At 39.7% G+C, this 24,526-nt stretch overlaps 1 protein-coding gene across 1 annotated transcript in view; it reads right to left on the bottom strand.

Annotated features, from left to right (window-relative positions):
* The window catches only part of CDK19 (cyclin dependent kinase 19), a 123,456-nt gene extending 99,857 nt beyond the window's left edge, over positions 1 to 23,599 (bottom strand). Inside the window, exons 1-2 of the mRNA XM_033055019.2 lie at positions 23,353 to 23,599; positions 4,492 to 4,567 (exon numbers count right to left, since the gene is read on the bottom strand). Of these exons, the coding sequence (XP_032910910.1) occupies positions 4,492 to 4,567; positions 23,353 to 23,480 (204 nt within the window). The 5' untranslated portion in view covers positions 23,481 to 23,599. The remainder of the gene's footprint in view (positions 1 to 4,491; positions 4,568 to 23,352) is intronic.
* Between the last annotated feature and the right edge of the window lie 927 nt (positions 23,600 to 24,526).

Here is a 24,526-nt window from a genome sequence, read left to right as displayed (position 1 = left end):
CCTTAAAAACACCAGGCTAGCAATGCTGGTTTGTGGGTCTGTTTCCCCCATTTAAATCATCTGCAGCATCCTGGTCTCTTTTTCCCCCTACAGGAAAAAAAAAAAAAGAACAAGCTATAATCCATGCTGACATTTAAAATTAAGATCACTATTTATAGGAAAAAAGGCTAGACTTGGTAATTTATCCTTGGAAGGACAGAAGTTCTCATTGGCAAGGGTGCCAAAAAAAAAAAAAAAAAAGCTAGAAAGAACCAAAAGTTGACCAAAGAACATCAACGAACATTTGACTCAAGTCTCTGGTTCATGTGAAACCTTTAGTAGAGTCATTTTTGTCTATAGATGTGTTAGCTGCCGTGTGAGAATATTATAGAAGATACCAATGAAAACCTTACTAAAGTCAAGATAAACAGAATCTACAGCATTCACCCCATTCACTAAGCCAGAAAGCCAGACATCTCATTATACAAGATAAACAGGTTGGTTAAGGTTTATTTTCCCTTTGAAAAGCCATGCTGACTATTTCAAATCACCATCTTGTCCTGCATGTGTTTGGAAATGGTTTCCATGAGGATTTTCTTCCTCAACCTCCCAGCAACTAAGGTGGAGCTGACCAACTTGTAGCTCCCCTGATCCTCCTTGGAATCAGGAGTGACATTTGTTCTCTTCCACTCACCATTATCATCCTAAGATAACAGAGTGCCTCATAATGAAATCCAAGCAGCTCTCAGCACTTATGGATGCAACTCATCAGGTGCCACAGACTTGTGTATGTCCACTCTGAATGCTCCCTAACATGGATCTCCTCTACCAATATAAGGCTTCCTTCCTCAACTTCCTCTCCAGTCTCAAGAGGATGAGACTCCTGAAGGCTGGACCTCCTGTTAAACATTGAGGCAAAAAAATTTAGTACCTTGGTCTTTTCCACACCATTTATTCCCATTCAGCTGCAGGCTCATGTTTTCTTTAGTCTTCTTTTTGATATTCATGCACTTGTAGAATCATTTCTTGTTGCCCTTCTGGTCCCTTGCCAGACCCAACTCCATGTCAGCCTTGGCTTTTCTAACCCCTATTCTTGCAAGATCAAACAGTAACTCTGTACTTATCTTGTTCTTATCCCTACTTCCAATTCATACATAATTCCATTCCATGTCCAGGTTCAATAAGGAGCTCCTGGTTCATTCACGCAGGCCTCCTGTTGCCCTTGTTTGCTTTCCCACTTGCTGAGATGGAACAGGGTGATTCTTGAATACCAACAAGTTTTCCTGGGTCCCTCTTCTCTCTGGGGCTGTATCTCACAGAATACGTCCAAGCACATAGTGAAGAGGTTCAAGTCTGTTCTCAAAGTCCAGGGTTGTGATCCTACCTTTTTATACATTCCATTCACTTAGGATCCTGAACCTCCTATCAGCTAAATAAGCCAGCAGCAATTGCACTGAAGTTCTTCCACACTCAGGGACAGGATACATATTGATATATTTACATTTTACATTATTGCTGAATGGCACTGACCAAGAAAAGGCTTATTACTTTCCTCTTTTTCTGCATCAATTTTTTCCAGAATCCACTAATAAAAGTTTATAGTCACTTTATTGTAAACAACAAAGTCCTTGAATTAACTCTATGTACTCTCACAGGAAGTGAAGCCTTTGGGACAAGAAATCTCAGATAAAGCTGTATTACCTTGGTGCTTTTTGATAAAGAAATTCCTTTAATTCCATTACCGCTACCTGTTTGCAGATTTTTAAGGTCATAGCTATTGGTTCTTAACAAATGATGGCCAAGATATTCAACAGGAAAATAACAGCCTCAACAAATAATATTTCTCTAGTCTGCTTCTTGTGTCTCCACTTCTTGTTCTAAAGAACCTACTTAGATAAGGTAAGGAAAAAATGTAAAACACAAAAGCAGCAGAATTAAAGTCTTCCTTTCAGCCAACCTCAGGTTCCAAAATAAGCTAATGCAAGTCTTGAGCTGAAAGAAAAGTCATATTCATTAACTCAATAATCATCTAAAAATAGAAACACTATTTCATTACTCTCATTCACGTTTTACAGCGCTGCTCTTCAAAAAATGCTGTTGCTTAAGCCAAGCAATAATCTGCCTCATAACTAGAATACAGAAATAGTTAGCATTTCAGTTATCTTCAGAACACATTTGAGTTACAGGGAACTAATCAGGTTATTACATACATACACACACACACACAATTCTTTGAGGTACAAAGAGTTCTTTGTAATACTTTCATATTCAATACAACAGCATTGGCTGAAATAGGGATTCTTTAAGCAGGGATCACCCTACAGCTAAAATAAAACAAAAATTATTTTTCACAGGAACCACTGCCTATATGATGTTTTTACTGATATAAACTTTCTTCCAGAAAAAACTCCTATGAATGAAGAGCTGTAGGAGAAACTTCATAGGTTTTGAAGTCCTAAGCAAAAGACAGACCAACTTGATTTGTAATGTCAGAAGAGAAGAGTCGTCTGCCTTTTCCTTTAGGGAACGCTTGCCAGCAGATCTTTTCATAGGTATTATCCGTGCAATAAGACTCACAAAATGGTCTTGGACTGTAAAACTGAATGCCTTTCAGTTCAGCAATATACTTCTTCAGTATGATGTCAAGTGTCCAAAGTTTACAGAGCTATTAAAATATTCTGAACATACACACAGTACCAGGTACACCGGTGTCGCTGTTATTTTCTCATCTTCCAAAGTGGGACTTGGGTTTGTTTTGCTGCTGGAGCAAAAGGGAAGGGTTAAATGCCAAAAGAACTACTCATGACATTTTTTTAAATGGCCTCTGTCCAGGTTGATAATCTTTATTTAATCAGTAAACATTACCCTCTTTGTCACCTATATAAGTGCCTTTAAATACAAGATAAGCTATTGGTGCATTATTTAGAAGTCTGTATCTTTTTATGGAAAATGCACTTGATTTTGGCCTGTTTCCATATGACAAAAACTTTGTAATTTTTTTCAACTATTTCACCTTTACCTTTTTCACATTTCTAATATTTGACCTGAAATTTCACTGAGGCAAAGGCTGACATGCTGCATTAGCTCAGGTTACAGAGTTTTAAATAAGGTTTGAAGAAGAAGGAAGTATAACTCATGGAAGAATTACCAGAAGAACCACTGAAAGCAGTCAAGTAACTTACACAGTTAGATGCCCAAATTAACAAGCTGTGCTGACCTTTGTACAAAGCTCTACTAATTAAAAAAAAAAAGTGATGTACCACAGGAGTCAAAACATAACTTGATGCTCTCTCCTTCCTTACATTGTAGTATCCAGGTAGACAGAAACAGCTCCGTATCACAGTGCTACCATGCCCACAGGAAAGTTTCCTTCAGACTAACCCACACATCTCCACAACAGCACAATTTAAAACAAAGGACAAGAATCCAAGAAACAAAACCCCTTCAATATTGTCAAAAATTACTTTGTAGTACCAAGAATATAACCTACTACTAGTGTTGAAAGAGGATTTCCTATGTCTCCAAAGGCAGAAACACTAGCAAAAAAGGTCACTGGGTAAATCCTGTGTAAGTTACTGACAGCAATGTGGCCACCTCTCACATCCACAAATAACCTTGACTATATAGTGATAAGCACTTTAAAAGGACAGCAGTTTGATCTGTTAAGTCTCTTCATACAGAATCACCATGGACACTACACTAAACACAAGCCAGTGGTTTGTTCAGTTCATGGACACCATGAGTTTTCACATTGCATTGCACATCTGAAAGCTGTATTTCGATGCAACACTACTAGATTATAAAAAGCCTTAGGCACAATCCTAAAATACATTTCAACAGCTGACTGCATAATGACAGCAGTAAGACAAGGTAAATATTTGATCAAGCAAGTGCACTTCTTTTGCAACACAAGAAACACTTGCATTATAAAATTTTACTCAGTATCCAGCATTTTGTCAGCAATGAACATTTTCAGACATAAAAACCATTTAAAGATCAAATTCTACTTTCATAGGTATGCAATAAAAGATGTAATAAAATATAATGAAAGCTGGTTTTCATTTTGCTATGAAATTTCTCTGTACTTGGCAAAACAAATTTAAAAAGAGGAGAACAAACTGTTCTCAGATACTGAAGAACAAGCTATCATTAGTCTAAAATAAAATACATTGTTAGTAAGTGGACTTCAGATGGTAGTTGCAATCTTTCAGAACCTTTATCTTTCAAGTAATTTTAAAAATATTTTTTAAAGTAAGCAGTCATTTAGAAGTTCATATTTATTTCTCTCAACACACAAAAGATGAAACAAAACTATATCAGAAAGAAGCATTATTACCTGAAAAGAACTAAAATAAAATTACAATTTTAAAAGGCTCAGATCTGAATAAACTTCCATGCTTGCATACTTTAGAGAAAACATTTGGATAATCTTTATGTTACTTAATTCTAAGAAAATAAAATATCTATTGAGTAATAACATCAGTAAAATTATTTTCGTTTAAGTACACTTACTGCAATCTCTCTACAGGCCGACATGGATATCCCTGTACCTTCAATTTGCTTCAGTGCATACTCCTTTTCATCTTTTCTGCACAAACATGAAAAAAAAGAGAGAAAGAAAAATATATTTAGCTCTGACTTACATTACACTAATCAATATAACAATGAAACACTTTAATTTGGTCTGGATCATGAAGCTGAAAAGCATAAATTACACTTTGATATGAAAAGCAAGTTCTTTTTACAAAGACCTTACAGTTCCCAAACAATAACTATATCCATTTCTCTCTAAAAACAGACATAATATCAGCAGATAACTGCAAACACAGAATTTTGGAGGACACTTTCCCTGAAATTCCAGGATACTGTCTACTACTGTGAAAACACTGCAGCCACATTCCCATGCCTGGAAAACTCTCCTAGAAATACCTGGGAAATGTAAGCTTTTTTCTTGATTTTATGAGCCACTCTCGATCCACTTTTATTTCTGAAATACTACTGTTTTAAACTAATTACATAATAAGCACTGGCTACAGACAGATTCCTACATAGCTCGTGAAACTATGCTCTGATGTACGAAGCCAGAATATGAGAAAATGTTCAGCCCAAACACTTTACTATCCTTTCAAATAATCACAGCTTGAAATTATTTAGAGGGATTCCCAAAAGAAAAAGAAAAGCAGGTAGAATCTTGAAGCTTTCACAATACAACAGAACCAGCCTACAACATGGTTTTGCAGGATTCAGTTGTCAGTGACAGATGCTGGTAGGCATTGATGCCCACCGTGCTGACGCCCCTTTGCAGACTCACCAGTCACAATTCAACAACCCACAAGCCTCTATCCAAATTCCTCATGGCATTTCTGGTACACCTCAGTTAGCCCTTCTTCCAGTCCCAAACCATTTCATTTTGCCACACAGAAAGATTCTCAATTTGCACTTGAGTCTCAATTTGACTTCAGTCTCTCTGGCTTTGAACTCCAAGCCTGTGCCCTGCCAGCTCCAACCTATTTCCCACCTTCCAACTGACCCTCTTCCTCCAAAATTCACAGGATGAGACGTGACAGAGTGGAAAAATGTAAAGATAAGATAACTTGAAATAATAGCCATCTACACATATTATAAGTAACACAGGCAAGTATTATTCTCAGTAAATTTCACTAGCTGCTAAGCCCTCTATGCATGTCTGTAGTTAACACCAAGCTACACTTTTTGAAAAAAAAATTTAACAAGAAAAATTACAGATGTTTTCCAACTACACATGAAAACACAGGTAATAAGATCACACCTTATCTCCTAAGAATTGTTTCTGATTTCATTAATTAGTCCAATTTTTAAATGTAAATAATAAATGCCCATCCCCTCTTAAACATAGTCCTGCTGTCTATGCAGAGGATTTCCATACACTGCAAAGCATTAACTCCATTAATGCTCATAACTCTGTTTGTTTACAGAGACTGAAGACAAAATTATGTTGCCTGCAGAACCAAAACCAACTCTGGACGCATAAAATTGATCATGCCATTTAAACTAAGGTCATGTTTAAACTATGCAGGACAAACAATCCCGTGCACAACTATCAGCTGGAATCCCAAAGCAATGTAGTCACTACAGCACTGCATCACATCCTTCTTTTGGCACATCTACTGAACCAGGCACAGGACCACACTGATACGGCCATCCTTAAACTGGTTCTACATGCAAAGCATTGCATCCAGTTACTCAGACCTTCACAGAGTGAAGGTCACTGCAGAGACTAGGCATGACACTTGGCACACACTGCCTTCAACAGCACTGCTGAACGCCACCGCCACAGAGAGGCTGTCAGCACTTGACAGACAGCCACTCCATGCAGAACTTTTAGATACAAATGAGAAATTACGAAAGACGTTTTTTAAAAAAAAAATTTTAAAAAAATCCAACAACCTCAGGCATTACAGCATGTGGGAAAAGTAAGCAGTCTTACTGAGCTGCAACCCAGATAGTTCTAAAACACTAGGTCCTGTAAAAAATGAGCAAAAATAGGGATAATTAAATGCTTATCTATAATAAATGGGTAGCAAGAATAAAGAACTCCCAAGAGATTGTATTCTCTACCTGACATCTTTTGTTTGCTTTGTTGTTGTTTTGGTTTTTTTTACCAACAGCTTTGGAATCAAACACAGTCTCCTTTAAATACTATTTACTTGCTTTGGCAGAAATGCAAGTCTATATGAATACTTTCCAAAGTTAACTGTCCTTATTATGGAAACATAATAGCTAATTAAAGCACTTTCCAAAGTGTCCACCAAGTGGTATTTTCACTAATAATACTTCCCATTCAAGATAATTTGAAAAAGAAAGAAATATATTCAAAACTTCAAAAGCAAGTCAGCCATTGCAATCTGGTTATTCTGTGAAGTGTCCAAAGTAAAGAACACATAGGTACTTTTTTAGCTATTTCCCCACTTGCAAGAATTCAATAAATAATATCAAATGGTGTGTGTGATAGGTAAATACACTGTTCAACCCCCTAAAGACCAATGCTCTCATGAAACACTTGAGATGGGGGAAGTACTTATATTTCATTTCAGAAAAACTCTAGTGAACTCCGAACACATTTCAAGAAATTGTACAGAATTACACAGCAGGAAAGTTTTTATAAATCTTTTCCTAACAAATCCTCTATCAGTACATTTTTTATTAGAGCAAGGCAAGCACGATCAAATTAACACCAAATCCAAACAGCAACCGCAAACCACACAGCTCTGGTATCAAGCAAATGACACCCATGGCAGGACAGCCAAGCAGAAAGCAAGGTCTTTACCCATAACCATGTCTATCTGGTCCACAGGAACAGGTTCAGGAACAGGTCAACTCACTTGAACGTCTTAACTTCCAGCTGTAAGGGAGTTTGTCTGAGGGCAGGAAGCAAGTGGCACAGATTAAGGATTAATCAAGGAGGTTGTATCAAATAGCCACCCCAGGCTAATGATGGCAATGTGTTCACTAATCTCAGCAAAAAACATAGCAAAGCACAACTCAAAGGGAAACCACACTTTAGGAAGCTGTGAGTTCACAATTTTTATTAATGCTTTTCAAAACTGATGCAGAAGAATTTGCCTGATAAAACAAGCACTACACCACACCATTACAAGGCTTCATTATGCTTCAAGCTCCTTTATCCAAAACTAGGGATTTAAGATTAAAATCAGCATTGCTTCTGGTTTCAGAAATATTACACTTCATGCTATTCTAAGAGGGATTAACTTTTTACCAAAATGACACTGCCAATATGAGATACTGCCCTCCTGAAAACTTCCCAACTGGTATTTCAGACTGCCATAGACAGCACCCAAAGGTCCTCATGCATGCCAGCAAGTATTGACAACATTCCTCCACTATAAAAACTTGGTGTTCAAGATCAAGTTTTTTCTCCCTCACCAATAAATATACCATTCAGTAATTAAGGTTACTGTCAATATTTTGATTTGTACTGTGCAAAGGAAAACTCTGTCCTCTTGCTCCAACAAATTGTACTCAATTGATGTCCAGATGTAGTATTCAATACAGAAAATAAAAATATGATTACTACTTCTGGGTAACACTTTCAGCTTTCAGTTTCCATTTCCCAAATGCTTTGGAAAGAACAAAGTATCAAATTCACTTTAAAAAATGTTGTTCAGAAGATTTAGAATAATTACTACATTTCAAAGGAGTTAAATGTCTTAAATACTGCAATTGTACTTCAGAGACCTCCCATCGTATGAGAAACTACTTTACAAACAAGTGAATGGAAAACTAGAAACAACTTGCCCAAGACCATAAGAAAAACAGGAGGATTTGAAAATAGTGCATGGTTCAGACAATTGTTTCATCCTTATTATTCAAATTTGAAGGCTTTCAATGATGGTCTCTCTTGAATTCACAGATAATTTAACATACATCCCAACTTTAGAATTAATTATCCACATCAAGGAACTGTCTTGAAAGACTGCAATCATTTTGAAGCTAGAACTGTGACTATCACATCTGTTAATAGAGATATTATCATTACAGTATATACCAATAACAGCTGCCTTAAGTGTATAATATAATAAATAAATAATAATTAAAGTACATGTTTTCTTAAGGAAAAAAAGTGCATCATAAAACCATTTCAAGACTTAGCTAGAAAAAAAAGTAATAGAAAATAACAATTCACCCTGTAACAACACTGATGGAATGTAAGTATTTGTGACTTTGTAGGACAAAGCCTGGGAACACTATGGAGTTCAGTGTCCTCCACAGTACTGCCTGGAACACAATGTCCATTGTACAGGTACCTGGTTACATTCTGATCACTTTGTTTAACTGTTGCCAGGCAGCATTAAGCCAATCACTCAGCAGAGACCACAAAGAGTTGCAAACCCTTTTTCCCCTGAGAAACGGAACCGAAGTGCAACTAGAAGCTAACTGAAAACCTCACCTGTAACACAGTAGCCAAGCCAATAAATAGATCATGCTCAGCACTGGTTACCTTAGGCAAGCTGCTCATGGATTTAATCCTGCACTTAGCACATGGCCATAGCCCTTTACAAAGGTAACAGTACCAGAAAAAAAGCCTATGACTGACTAGAAAAAGGGACATAATTCTTTCCAAACAGTACTGTGTTCTACTTTAGTGTTTATATGGATATAGAAGCAGCCACTAAGCCAAGAGTTACTAGATCAAAAACTCTACACATGGTGTCTCCAGAGTGCATGTTCCTTACCAGACTAGGAAAGCATAGTAATTTCACGAGTATAAACCACACCGGATTACAAGCCGCACTTTCGTTCACAGCAAGGATCCACGTGCAACTTTCACAAAGTTGCCAATTAGTAACAGAATTGCAGGACCACGGGGTTTATTGGCTTGGCTCGGGGCCGTGCGGGTTTGGCTCGGCCTTGCTACCCCGCTGCCGGGGTCGTGAGGGCTCGGCTTGGCTCAGGGCTGCTGCGGGCTCGCACTTCCAGGTTGGCAAATTTCTGAATTTCATCCATATATTGGCCGTTCCGGAATATAAGCCGCACTTCCGGGTTCAGACCAAAATTTTAGTCAAAAGGATGCGGCTTATACTCATGAAATTACTGTAATTTTATTTTACCACTAGCCTCTAAACATATCAAGCCTTATCCAGTCAGCAGTTCAGCCAGTTGGTTTTCATCCACATGACAACCAGTCACAAATTACAGAGGCTGTGAATCTACAGATTGATCTTAATTTATTTCTAGCCAGCAGTATACATGTGCCATTTCACTGTACTTTGCATTAGTTCATTTTGAGACCTACATAATAAATTAAAAATGTGAAACAGTAAGGATGGTAACAGAAATTTGAAAAGAAATCCCTGACCACCTCATCCCTTTAAAAGGCTTGTCTTCACCTTCACAGGCAGAGCTAAAACTTCACAGCAGCTACAGGCTGTTCCCACAATCCAGACCCAGACAAGCTCACTCTGACATGAAGTACAACTAGCTGTTTTTGGCCATGAAAAGAATGGATGAAACCAGCAGGCATTTACCTCATTCTACTGCTGTGAAGAGTTTCAGTAATGTCTGTGGACTGCATAGCTAGCTTCTGTGCTGATGCATCCCCCAGACATTTGGTGGGAACTTTCTTGGTGGTGCAAACAGAACATCACATGCATCAGTCACAGAAAAGGATTTCTCATACAGAATGGGCAGACATGTATGTCACCTGGACCTGGGCTTTCCTCTTAGTGGCAGTGTTGCAAAATGTGGAATAAAATTTTCTTAAGAAGGGATGTTCTTTAAGATTTAATCTTTATATACTTTCAGGCCTTATCAACAAGATAGAGATTTAGTCTGTGAAACAGACAGCAGCCCACGAGCTCTAAGTGACATCCAGGTGTTAGAAAGACAAATTACTGGTTGGTAGAATTGCTAAGCTTTTTTGTTAAGCTTTAGGGCCTGACAGGTTTCAGCGATCTCACGCCCAGAGGGAGGTTAACAAAGTTGGGAATAAGGATGTACCACTGACAGCAGAACACAAAGAATGCAGAATTTATGAGCACAAGGACACTGGGCAGAATCCCCAAGATAAGGAAGAAACCAATAAACATCACCCAGCAACTGTGCTGAACCAGCTCTGACTGGGTAAAAGGGAATTCTTCAGGGGGAGATCCCGACCACCGACTCACGGATCATTGACCCAAAAACCATCGGCCCAAAGAACAGAAACACCGTGGGACTGATTAGCATGAGAAGTGAGGGAATCATTAACCAACAGAAGATAGAACACTAATTAATACGAGAATTATGAAACTTGTAGCCAATGAACACTAATTCCTTTGTTTGCTGATATGTATAAATAGTAAAAGGTCTTGATAGTTGTTTGGTTTGGTTTGTGGAACTCCACTAGGCACACAGGCTTGAAGAACTCAGAAATAAAATAATCAATTCTCTCTCATGTGCAGTTTTCCGCTTGTTGCCCACTGAGTAACAAATCCAATTTTTGTGGAAACAGCAGGATGGTAAATCAGGTAGTAACTATTGAATCTTTAAAAGCTGAGCTTGTATCTTATCTGAAACATCTACAAGTAAACTTGATGAGTGGGAATAATGTAAAAAACTTTCATCAAACAGGACAGTCTCTACTATACAATGTTAAAGAGAACTTGAGTGAAAATACAATGTCCAGGGTGAGCCAGGTAAACAAAAGGAAAAAGTTTTTTGGAATGTAGACAATACGCTACAGTAAATACTGCATTTCTAGTTTTGTTTTCGGTTTTTTTGGGTTTTGGTTTTTTGTGGGTTTTTTTCTTGTTTGTTGTTTTAGTGTTTTCTTGGTCTCAAGTCCTTACAATCTCAGTTTTCAAAAAGGGGCTTAAATGTTTCTCAGCTCATTGGTGTCACTGACTGATGATACCTCCTGAACTCCACTAGGTCTCACTCCAAACCCCAGACGACACCAGATAGCTCAGTATATACACAGAATAACACAAGGCGGCAGCACTTTTCTCTGTCTTTAGCTACCTCCAAGACTATCCATGAAACCCTCTAGAACAACCTAAGAACACATCCAAAATGAAGAAGTTCGTGTGTTGTTTTAGATGTTACTCTTCTCAAAACACAACAATACCAAATTCCTGAATGCTGTGTGGGTTACTGCTCCATTTTTCAGTAATTTCATAGATTTGCCAATGTCAGGTGGCATAAATGCATGCCAAAAGAAGGCTAACTTGAGAATCATAATCCAATCTGCGAATTTTTAAAATAATTACTTTTTTTTTCTTGGTTAGTTGGTAAAAAAAAAAAACTTTTCAAGAAAACAATTTTTTGTTGTTGAAATTAGCATTCTAAGCTTAAGTCTACTACAAATAAGCAGAGACATTCAAATATAGGCCAAATAATTACTAGAATTAGGCTTTTAAAAAAGATGCCTGACTTTCATCACATACACTATGAGAAACAGGTAGAGTAACCATTACACCCAGCTTCACCTGCTGGAAAATCATGTTCCAGTCAGACTAAAAGAGTTCATATTAAAAGTACCAACTGCATCATATTATTAATAGATACTCTGTGTAATCACAGCACCCCATGAGAAATTGAAACAGATTTTGCTCCATAATCTGTAGAACAAACCCAAATGTATCTCAAAATCACACTAGTGATATCCTTCCCCCTGTTTACTCCTCTGTAAACCAGTTTATGAACTCAGGGTGAAATGTACATGCCAAAGAACAAGGCAAGTTCTTAAAGTGAGGCTAAGCTACTTGTCATTAAACATAACGCCCTTGACGTTGCCTGCTTCCACAGAGCCTCAGAAAAGATGCTGAATCCCTATAAATCCTCCACAAACTTCACCTAACATAAATATTGTGTTCTTCATTCATGAGAAGAAAGCAGATTAAAAGGAAAAAATGTGAATGTAATCACTGATAAGGTTTTTTGTCACCAAAAAAAAAAAAAAAAACACAAAGCCTTTTCCCAGCTATGATTTCACTAGACTGGGAGTGGGGAGTAGAGGTCTCTCAATATCAGTGTGAGGAGACTAAAAGTATTCAAGTACCATTACACATAACTCAAACCATATCTTCTCTTTATTCCATTAGTTTCTAATCCAGAAATTTAAAAGCAAATCTCTGTAGTAGAAATACCTTCTAACTGTTAACAACAATTTCAGATTATTTCACTTCACAGACAAAAGTGAAGGATCTCATTTCTAATAATCTATATAATACCAGACCACTAGAAATCTTACTAACCTTTATCTATTAAAATTTAGCCTTTACACTACAATAATAAAACCTCGTATTTGCAAGGAAAGAGAGCACAACTTCAGTCACTGCCACCCTCACTCCAAATTTATTGATGAAAATTCAGAGACCTCAACCAGCTACAGGGTTGTTGCCATTGCTAAAATTAGACTGATTCCTAAGTATCTGGAGTGACTGAGAACTGTGAATTTCATACAAGTACATTCATAGCAGATTGGGGTAAGCAGACTTGACAGCCTGTTTGTAAGGGTAAAAACTGAAGTGTTCACATTAAACCCTGAAAGCTGTAAAATTATTCTGCTGCTCCAGGTAGCTTCTTCCAGCATTTGCTCTATTTAAGCAGAGGAAAGAGCTGCATCTGATTTTACTTCTTTACAGACAGGCTTGATTACAGATAAAGAATAGATTTAGGAAATACCTCCCTGCCCAAAAGGATACTGCATGTAAGGATTTGCTACCTTAAAACAAGGAATAGCAGCAGCAAGGAGAAAAACACCATAGAAATAAAGAGGAAATAAATTTTTATTTGTTGGTGAATTACATACCAAGGTCATAGAAACCGGGTCCTATGACTAGGCCAAAAAAGAATCTGCCATTTGCTTAATAAAATCACTCAAGAAGAACACTTGTGACTAACTATAAATGTGAAGAAATGGGCTGTCTGGTTTTAGAATTCAAGTCCTAAAGCCATACTGTAACTACACAGTTCAGCTTAATATGCATCACAGTTCTTTCCATGTAGTGCTAAATCTGGTTAAATACTGCAACTTTGATAGGTGGGAAATTACTGTCAAGTCACCAAATAACAGGAAGCCTGTACTTCTTGGGGGTCTTTTCCAGCAAGAACATGTTTTAAATACCAGGTGTAGATTTTTTTTTCTAAATCCCTATAAAGCACCAGGTTTGCCTATAGCAGAATAAGCAGAATTATTGACCCAATGTAAAACCTAACAGAAGGGCAATGGTCTAAAAGCTGCAGCTACTCAGTTATCCTTTTCTGACTCATGACATCATCAAATGCTTTCCCTAAAGCGCATGAAAGTCCAGATTTATCAGAGATCTATCCCAAATTTTCTGATCTTTTCCTTCAGATTTCCTAACTCAAACCATCTACAGTGAAATTATCAATTCTCAAAGCCAGACCTACATGAAAGTTTGCTAGCACAATACGGGTGTAATACAATATGGGTGTAATTCTTAGGTGGTAAATTAGTCTTTAGGTACTGAAGCTGCACCCAGATCATGAATAAGATCAAAAATTCCATATGGAATGAGTAGGACAGAGTGAGACAGAACATTTACTACAGCTGACAAATTGCAAAGTTGAAACAACACCCTCACAATAAAGTAGAAGGACTGGAAGGAAAGTCCGTAAAGTTACCATAAGGTGTAATTTAATTCCGTCTGGAATGTAAAAAACAAACAAACAAAAAAAGATAATTTTTGATTTTTTTTTTTTTAATGGAGCATCTCCACATTTTTTCCTCACTTCAGGGTCAGAGGATAAGGATTTCTCAAAGATAGAAGTTTTAATTCCAGCCATTAAGACAACCTTGCTACTTCTCAAAAATAAACAAGGTCTTTAGTCAGCTATCACATCTGTTCCTGCGGAAAGGGAGGGGCATTCTGCTTCCTTTGAATTTTAGAACTCCATGTCCCATAGTCAGAATCGACTTCTGTCACAATCTGAGGTTTAAGAACATCACTTGATGAAGTTTTATGCTGTTTTTTTCCCCATCACTGAAGTGACACTAAAAGTAGAATAAACAGCATTGTACTCCTAACAGGTCTTTTGGTTGTTCTGAAGGTCAAGTTAAATTTGGCAATTTGTCTGCCTCTGTTTCTCATTTGAAGCATGACAGAACTGGGCAAAGGAACAACTGGTTATCCAGTACAGTGACTGGTTTTAATCAAAAGATATGAACATAAGCTAAATTTGAAGTCTACAATGCCCTTGAGAACAAGACAACAACTGATACAGAAACTCAGTTTCAGGAATAGACACATTCAAAGACATGAGCTGACACCCACTCTCAGCTGCACTGACGACAATTAACACAAGCAACAAACACAGCATTTTTGAATGTGCAAGGTGTTAAATATCAGCATGAATCCAAGGTAATTCATTATTAACACAAGTGAGAATCTTCTCTAAATACCACTGAATTAGCAGAATTCATGACTTATAAGAAGTATCTCTCTCAAAACAACCGACTTCAGAGCCAAACATTCTGCAAGAAATGTCATGCATGAGTGGCCCTTGTATCTCTTGAGGCTCTCAGGCCCCACGACATTATCAATGAGGTGGGAAAGTCAAGGACAATCACAGTCAGAGCTGAATCCCAGCATTACCTGTGTGAATGCTTCCAAGTGCTCTAATAAAGATGGCAAAACAAAGGAGGGACAAAAGAGGCAGAAAACCTTCAGGCCACACAAAAAGGATTAATTCTTCCTTCAACTAATGCATGAGGAAAGCAGATACATTACTTCAAAATAGTAAAGCATCCCTCCACATGGAGTTTCCATTCCAACAGATTCAGCTTCTGCCTCTAAGTCAATTGCCTGTAACTCTTATTTTCACATGACTGCAAAAAGAAATCAATAACATTTTCTACTTAAGTCAGCACGGAGTGAACAAAAAAAAAAAAAATCATAATGCACACAAGGCCCACTTTATGGGAACACATGTTTAAAGCCACGCTGTCCAGACTGTTCCCATTTATTTAGTCCAGAACCCTGATACTTAACTGAGCAACCTGACACTCCCAGCACACACAAGAAGCTATGGCAATTGCTCTGTCTATTGGAAAGCCTGTCTTCAGGGTGGTATCATCTACAAGATGAACAACTGTAGAATATTTCAAGATCATGAATTTTGTAGAAAACAGATGACAACTGAGGGAGAAACAAGCAGTTACACAGTGGCCTCATTTGAAAATATTGTTTTAAAGATTGCTAAGTCCAGAAAAGACAGAAACAAACATGAACATGAATACCACACTTCAGGGATCCACTCTTTCAGTAACCTCAGCTTCTTCAATCTTTCTCACAACCAGAAAAGTCAGTTCCTCTTTCCAGTAAAGTAAAATTAAATAATAAAAGTTTAAAAACCCAAATCACAACACACCAACTAAAAAACCCAACCCACACTTACAGACACCCATTTTGTAAAGGTCAGTTGACATTATCTCCACGACATTTTTTCCCTCCAGTCTTATTAGATGCACTAGTATTTCATAAACTCTCACAAACAAACTCCCACCACTAAATGAAAGGACTGTACTCCCACAGAAAAGTCTAAAAAAATGTTAATAAAAATTTCAGATACAGAAGTTTCAGTTGAGTTAAAGATTTTTCCCTGGACTTTGTCAACAACAAATTCTGGTTTAAAATATTTCTGCACTTTTTCTTCCTGAATCTGTTGAGATAGGGAACTTCACAAGAGGTATAATGATTTCTAATATCACAACTAGCATTGTTATCTGTCAGTCATCTAATTTACAGTCAAGTAAACCATGTAAATCAAGCTCCCAGAGCTGGGAGGTCTTTTATAAACCTATATTATTTAGAAAACATTAAACTCAAGTTAAGTCAAAACAATAAACTTCTTGTATTTGCTACACAAGTAGAAACTGTTCTTCATTTCCTGAAGTCACATACTGAGTTAGCCAAAACGCAGTTGTCCTGGACCAGTTTCAGCATTCCTTCAAGCAAATGTACTGTTATTGAAACAAATAAATCTTTTTAAAGTTCTAACACTTTGTTTCAGTAAAAAGAAAATAAATAAAACTGCAGTGTCTGTCAGTTCTCAAATGCCAGCAAAGGAGCTCAAAGAACTACACATCTTTAGGAGCAGAATGTAAGAGCTGTCTATCACTGCTGCTAACAATCCCTTTCTGATGACACACACAGACTGAACCTCCTCCTGCACCAAACGTAAAGCAAGCACACAAAAACAGAGTCACTTCACAACACTGAACTCGGGTGCTACAAACAGAGGACAAAGGCACTTTTCGACCCAAGTCTATCAAAATCATGAGCTTGATCAGGGTCGCAGAAGAGGCAAATAGCATTTCAGTAGGTATTTTCAAAACATAGGTGAAAACTTAATGTTACTGGTAAATCTCCAGTGTGATTTGGTTAGGATATTCCACAGAAATTTTGGTTACTTGTACAAACACAGCTGCAGCATTATGAATCACAGCAATTTCTGGGGCTTGGAGTTTTTGCTGATTTTTTGGTTTCTTTTTAAATCATACATGATGTGAAAATACTCATGTTGAAAATAAATTTATGAAAAACACCTCTACACATCTGCCCACAATATAACATGTTAGATTGGATAACCCAGGAATACAACATATTAAATTGCTATGTCAAGCAGTTCACATGAGAAGCATTTTGTTTCTGACCTAGTCCATGGTCTATCTTGCTTTGCACCCTATTATTAGATGGGGCACAGAAAAGAAACTCTTCTTCCCCTTAAAAATTACTCATCACCACTTGCACTATCCTCTTGGGCAGGAAGCAAAGCTACCGTATAGTTGCAACAGCAGCTCTCATTAAGGCACAGATATGAAGTACTAATTAGCTCTTCCTAGATGGGGACTTTTCTATTAGAACACATGGCAGGCAACTAGTTAGACAGGTTTGGTTTAGTTCTACTGCTCCTTCTCATACACATTAAGAGCATTCAGTGGTTAAGAGGCATTTTCAGGATTTGCAGGTAAATCTAGTATTTAGGTTTTCTTTGCTTTCAAGAGACTTTAACAAGGCATAAATACCTTCAGCTATCCTACCTTAAGTTTCATCAGGAAAAGAAAAAAATATTAAAGTGAAAGCAAACCACAGGTTTTCAGATACCATAACTGGTACAAGATTTTCCAGAATTAGAATCTAATACACTGCATTCTGACTTCCATCAATAATTCTGTGATTCAGACTGTCACAGGTTTATATTAGTAAAGAGCAATTACAGCACAACAATTGCTTATGTTCAAGGCAACGTCAAATAGAGGAAGTAAGAAAATATAAAGATACAAATTATTATATACTCTCAAATGTCTGGCAAGTATCAACTTGCATTGGTAAATAATATTCCAGTTTCACATTTAAGAGAGTATAATCCTTGCCACATCCGTGAGTTGCCTCTCTTTTAAGAGTAATTGCAACTGCAGTATACACGTACTCATTCCCCTGTCATTTTGCCACCAACGTTGCTCATTTGCAGCATTTCGCTAACTTGAGTGCAAGTTTCCTCTCCTGACAAACTCCTGCTATATAACTTAAATTACTTAAGTTTTACAGAGTATGGGGAGAACAGTACACAAATTAATTGCTAAATGAATACTGATTTAAAAGATCAAGCAGATTACTTCTAGATCTTCTGCACTTTAAGTTTTGTACCACCATAGTGACCTGAGCCACCACCTCGACCAGATGCTACCTCTGAAGAATGTAACAACATTAGCAGAAATACCAAATGCACCAAGTTGCCCCAGAAGAAATTCTGTTTTTCCAATGGAGCCATGCTTCATAGCAGATTTTTTTTTTTTCTCTTAATATTTTTCCATTTCCGCTTCAAACAAAAAATATTGATCAAATAAAAAAACTAAAACAAATGAAGGTGGACATGGCCACAACCATAAGCAGCATTCCTGTGTTAAGATCATATATTTGCCTTCATTCTTCTTTCTCTTCCCATATTCTAACGTTCATAGAACCACAGAATGGTTTGGGTTGGGAGGAATTTTAAATATCTAGTTCCACCCTCCTGTCATGTACAGGGACATCTTTCACTAAACCAGGCTGCTCAGAACACCATCCAACCTGGCCTTGAGCACTGCCAGGAAGGGAGCACTCAACTCTTATGTGGACTTGGATGCTGTGAGTAAAGAACCTGACACTAGTGATTCTGCACACCAATATCGATCCAAGGAGGAAAACAGATTCTCCTCTTCAGTTACAAGCTTACAGTACTGAAAAATAGGGAAAAAAGATTTCATTTGTCTTCCCCTCCCTATGCCTGTACTCCAGTGATGTTTCTGGATTTGCATCACTATTGCTCAGTTTTCAAAAGGGAAATCCGTATTGGCAATGAAGGTGAAACCTGTTTTATACCAACCCTCTTTTTAAAAGTTACAGGTACCGTAACAAAGTAATCTGACAAGTTTCAAAAGTATACTACTACAGTAGCATATAAACCTACACACTTGGTTCAGCTGATACATTGTAAGTACAGGGCAGTACCAAACCTTTTATGCTTGCCAAAGGATAACATGGCAGGAGGGTCCACCCGGGCAGTGCCAGCTACTGAGCTGGCAGTGAGCCTGGGAGCTGCCCAGGGTACAAATCCTGGTCCTTCTACTGCCATCGTTTTGAAAGCTGATCATTTCGTATTTCTGCCATTCCTTCAGTAACAAGATTAAAACGTGCTAATGTTTGCTTTTTGAAAGGTGTTCTGAAACATACAGATTAAGCTAAAATGATGATTTTTTTTTTCTTTCCAAGCAGGTATATAGGTAATATATATTATAACTTTTGTTGCTGAAAACACAGCTAGTGAGTCGAATAAAAAATAAAATAGCCCAGGACTGAGAGAAAGCAGTCACCTCAATTGTTTGTTTACAGGTAAGTAGAACCAGCAATAAATAGAAAGGTTTTATTCACATGAAGATTCAGTTTTTGCAAGTGTTGCATCTGCAGTCACTGCTACAGAATGAAGAACAGAGTGGCCTATTTTCTACTTGACTCAAGCATCCCACTATTCTTTGCACTCCTGACTAACGAGCAGTGGTGTCTTTTCAGCCTGCTGACTCATGCAAACATCCACCTGCAGGTGGACTGACATCCTGGTGAAGGAACAGAAATACTCTAGAGTGGCCTGGCAGTAAAGATTGATCATTCCAAAAAAGCAAAGGGAAATAACTCAGGCATACACAGCAAACAGAATTTTGCAAACCTCACTCAACCTAAGACTTGCCTCTCATAGGAGGAGGTGATACAAGTCATGAAACAGGTGTGCACAACATCACAGCTTAGAATGTGATCAAAGAAGTGACAAGGAACATGAGGAAAGGTAAGGCATGAAACAAAACTACGTTTTCCTAACCATGACTGGAAAAGTTGCATTCTTGCTTTACTAGACAGATGCAAATGTGTCCAAGAAAACACTTAGCAAAAGTCAGCATGATGCTTTGAAGCACAAACAAAAAAAAACTGTAACAGACCTTTTCCAGCTACAAAAAGAGCTAGTAACCTAATACTGAAGACTGAATTGCAGTCACGAGACTTATATCATTATTGCCCCCACTGAAGTCACCGACCCGGTTTTAGTGTACATGAAATAAAGGACTGGACAGCTTATATAAATACCTATTTTCTACACCTTATGAACTACAGAGGTATTAACAAAAGTTCTGTAAACCCAGGTACTTAATTTAGCTAAATGTATAACACAAGTAGCACCTCCAGACTTCATCAGACCATACAAACACTATTGAACTAAATAGAGGCTGCAGCTGCTCAAAATCTCTAAAAAGATAATGATTCGAATGTAACACCAACACTGTTAAAATCTGACCGTCTATTTAAAAAAGAAAAAATCTTTTAACTTTCATATAAACCAGTCAGCTCACTAGAAACATGCCCAAATGATATTCTACTCCAGGCTGAAAAAGCCAAACTAAGCCGTTGCTTTGTCAAAAAACTGCTTTTATGCACAAGCCATTCACAGAGATCTAAGCAACACAACCACGATTTTACAAGCATTTTATCGAACAGCTTGCCAAGCTCCATATAAACACATTTTACTATTTCATAAAATTCATATGCCAACTTTTTGAAACATGAAGTGACAAGTTCTCAGTGGAATTTCTGCAGAGCTACAAGGTTCTTATTGCCCTCAGCCTCCTGAGGCTGTAAATTGACTATATGAAGCAAGAAGCCAAAATCTTTCTCTTTTATACAGGAATGACTTGCAAATTGGAAATACTGAAACATTCTCTGCAACTAGCTAAAGAAAAATTCCTTTACACGAGCCTCAAAAGCTCCCAGTGATCAGCATACAATAAATATGCACCACTGCTTGATTTCTTTTGCTAATTTCTTTCATTAGGGACCCCTTAAAGTTCAGGACTAATGCTAAATATCCTCCAACCTGTAGATGTACTTCAGCTAGGTGTTTACATAAGCAAATCGTCTCATATCAATGTTTTCAGTTGTTTTCTATATTTTTCCCTAAATTGTTCACACCTTACTTTCACCCAAGAATCTAAAGTTACACAAAAGCAACTAAGAGTTCACTCATCAACACCATAAAATAAAGACCAAGAAAAAAGAGAAAAAATAAGCCACTTTTCAAGCTTCATGACGTAAAGCCTCTGAGTTGAATCTGTACCATGTTATATTACATGTCAATCTATCTGACAGCACTGAAACTTTGCACTTCCTTTTACCAGTTAGTTTTCTTACGGTTCAAGGTCTCCCTTTGATTACTCACAGCTCTGACACATTAGCTATCTTTTTATCATATTTACTTCCCATTTGCACTTGTCATACTGCTATTATTGTAAGGATTTTGAAGACATGTCCTTTAGGGTGCTTTGTAGCAGCAATGTAACTCCTGTGATAGCTTTCCATTGCAGATGCTGAGAATGAAAAATGTCAGTTTTTAACTTATATCAAATTTCTTTCTTTAATAAAACAGTAAATCCAAAGCTCTGCCTTTTTTATGCTCTTCTTACAAGCAGCAATTTTAGGCTTACTCTATCAAAGAACAGCAACAAACATTTAACTATCATTTTTGATGGTTTTATTACTACTTCCTTTCATATATCCTATGTATGCTTTACATAAACATTTCATATATAAATTAATACGTAACAAAAAGAAGCAACCATGACCACTTAACTCAAAAAGATTGGAAGAACTCAGTGGCAGCTGTAATATCTGCAAAAGCTTTGATATTTCAAGCTAGCTACCCTCTAGTACCCATAGTACTCTAGCATGCCTAAGGTTGCAGAGCAAGCTAGTTAGAATCAGAGTTCATTTCCTGGTATTTAATCTTTCATTGGAATTAGTGTCCACTTTTCAGTTATTAACTGAATTTAATAACTGAATAATACCAGTTATTCACTTTTATACTATAGCCTCCTAATTCAGAGTTTAAATTTTCAAGACGCATATGAATGCCATTTATTCCTACAGAAGAATCCTAGACTTCTCAATTAAGCTAAAGCAGCAGCATTCCCTTAACCACTTCTAAAATTTTACTTAAAAGTTGTCATTTTTCCACATTCAGTCCCATTTTTTTTCAACGTTTCAGTTGGCTATAATGGAAGGCTATTCCCTTTAGCATTCTAACAGAAAGGAATCACCTCCAATTCACGGGTATATTTTATCCAGCCTTTGAGTATGCTTAGAACACTGCAAACACTACCTGTGTTTGTCCACCAGGCACACACCACAGTGAAAAAGTGCTCATTGCCTCTTCTGAAAGCAAATGATGCTGTTTGGAACCCACACCTGCACAAGAGCCTTGCTCAGGCCTCAGGATTGCTCCCCTTCAACAACTGCACACCAACCAAACAATCCCAAATTACAGCCCTATCTCCCCACTGCTCTCTTAACCACAGTACCGTGAAAGTGGCATCCATGGAATACCTAATCCCATGGTGCCAGCTGTCTCTTCCCTGGAGAAGAAACCTTGCTTAGGCAACACACGTGGGGTTAATGCCTCTGGATCAAGCCAGCAGCCAGGTGTTTGGGGACAGGGACCTGCATGCTGCTCTCTCACGGGAAACTGATGGAAACACACCTGTGCGTAGGTACTGGACAGCAGCCTCCAGCTCTGCCTACAAGGAGCGTATCCCAGACAGGCAGTCAAGCCGAGTGTGCCGGCACTGGGATCAGCGGGGTCCCTGGGGCTGGGGACACACCAGGGACCCACACACGCCCCGGGAGCTCCCCGGGCCGCTCGGGAGGGAGCAGCCGGGGAGGGGCCGTCGGGAGCCAGGTGCTCCTCGCTTCCCAATCCCCTGCAAGTAATCGGAACAGAACGTCAAAGTACGAACGCGGTCACACAAAAGACGAAAGTGACGACCTGAAACACGACATGTAAAGCAAAGGCGACCCCAGGGCACAGCCTGGTGACACCGCACCACCAGGGATGGCGGGGGGAGAAAGGGCAGAGCGAGACGAGCTTTAGGTTGGGCATTAGGTAGGACTGCTTACATAAAGGGTGATTAGATATTGGAATGGGCTGCCCAGGGAGGTGGTGGAGTCACCGTCCCTGGAGGTGTTTAAGCAAAGATGGGATGTGGCACTTAGTGCCATGGTCTAGTTGAACACGGTGATGTTCGGTCATAGGGTGGCCTCGATGATCTCAGAGGTTTTTTCCAGCCTAATTGACTCCGTGACTCCGAGCAGCCGGCTACCGATCCGCGGGGCCGGGGCACCGGGGCCCGCTCCCGGCGCGGGGCGGGGGATACCCGGGCGGGCTCCGCGCTCCGGCCCCCGCGCTGCCAGAAACTTTCCGAGGAGGGAGGGAGGGGAAGGAAGGAGGGGAGGGCGCTGGTGGGGGGGAAGAAGGGGGTGTGTGGAAGGGGGTTCTCGGCGCGGCCCTTACCCGTCCTTGCGGCGGGCCTTGTAGACGTGCCCGTAGGTGCCTCTGCCCACCTTGCATCCCTCGTACTCGAACAGGTCCTCCACCCGCTCGCGCTCGGCCGCCAGCTTCGACTTGAACTCGTAGTCCATGTCTCGCCCATGGGCGGGGAGGGACGGGCGGGCAGGGGGACGCGGCAGCCGGATCAGCACCCGCAGCTGGCGGAGCCCCCTCCCGGCGCCACCATGTCCGGGGCTCGGCGGGGGCGGCGGGCGAGGGGGGCAGGGGGGGGCGGTTTGTTTTTGTTTTGGTTTGGGGCTTTTCGGCGGGGGGGAGGGGGCGCGCTCCGCCGCCGCCACCCGCTTCAACTGGGCTCCTCGCGGTGCGGCGCGAGGGCTGCCGGGAGTCGTAGTGCGGCTGCGGGAGCCGGCCCCGCCGCCGCAGGCGGGACGCCGTAGCGGCAGAACTACAACTCCCGGCATGCCTCGAGACGCCCCGGCCGGGCGGCGTCGGCGCACTGCCTTCCCCGGAGACACCGGAGCGTTTCAGCGGCCGCTGGGAACTTGCTGACTCTTCACATTGCGCGCAGAGGCGGGAGCGGCGAACGCGGCCAGACGCGGCGCCTCTGGCTGGCAGGGAGCGAGGGAAGGAGGAACACAGGGATGGACGGCGAACAGGCATCCCATGCTGCGGGGCACCGAACAGTGCAGCGACTTGTTTATCTCGCCAGCTGCCATTCAGAGTGGGGCTCCGCCTCCCTGCGGGATGCTGCCCTGTGATTGGTCAGTGCCGCCCCGCTGTGCGGCGGGCGGGGCGGGGCCAGGACGGCCCGAGCGCTGTGCCGCTGAGGGTCCATGTTGGACTCGGGACGCGTTGGAGGTTTGGTGCAGTCAGATGCTGCTAAATAAACGGGTCACTTACAGAATTACCGCCGTGTGTTTGAATTACACGTGCTGTGTTTGTGCTGAGATACAGCCCGGCGTATTGCTGCGTCTTTATGAACGATGCCATAGCAGGGCTGTGCCCCTTCAGCCCCGAGCAGAGAGTTTTAGACAGATGTGGTGCTGCTTTGGGGTTCAGATTTCATTGAAGTACTTTGAGATCACAGAAACATTCAGGCCTCTTAATGTTGTTTCGGTCTCTTGAAGATTTTTTTTGTGAAAAGCCTCACGCTGCAAGCTTAATTGCATTATGGAAG

The sequence above is a fragment of the Catharus ustulatus genome, chromosome 3 (assembly GCF_009819885.2).
Source record: "Catharus ustulatus isolate bCatUst1 chromosome 3, bCatUst1.pri.v2, whole genome shotgun sequence".
Taxonomy (NCBI): Eukaryota; Metazoa; Chordata; class Aves; order Passeriformes; family Turdidae; genus Catharus; species Catharus ustulatus.
Note: the sequence above shows the minus strand (reverse complement) of the source record. Positions and strands in the feature narration are given on the sequence as shown.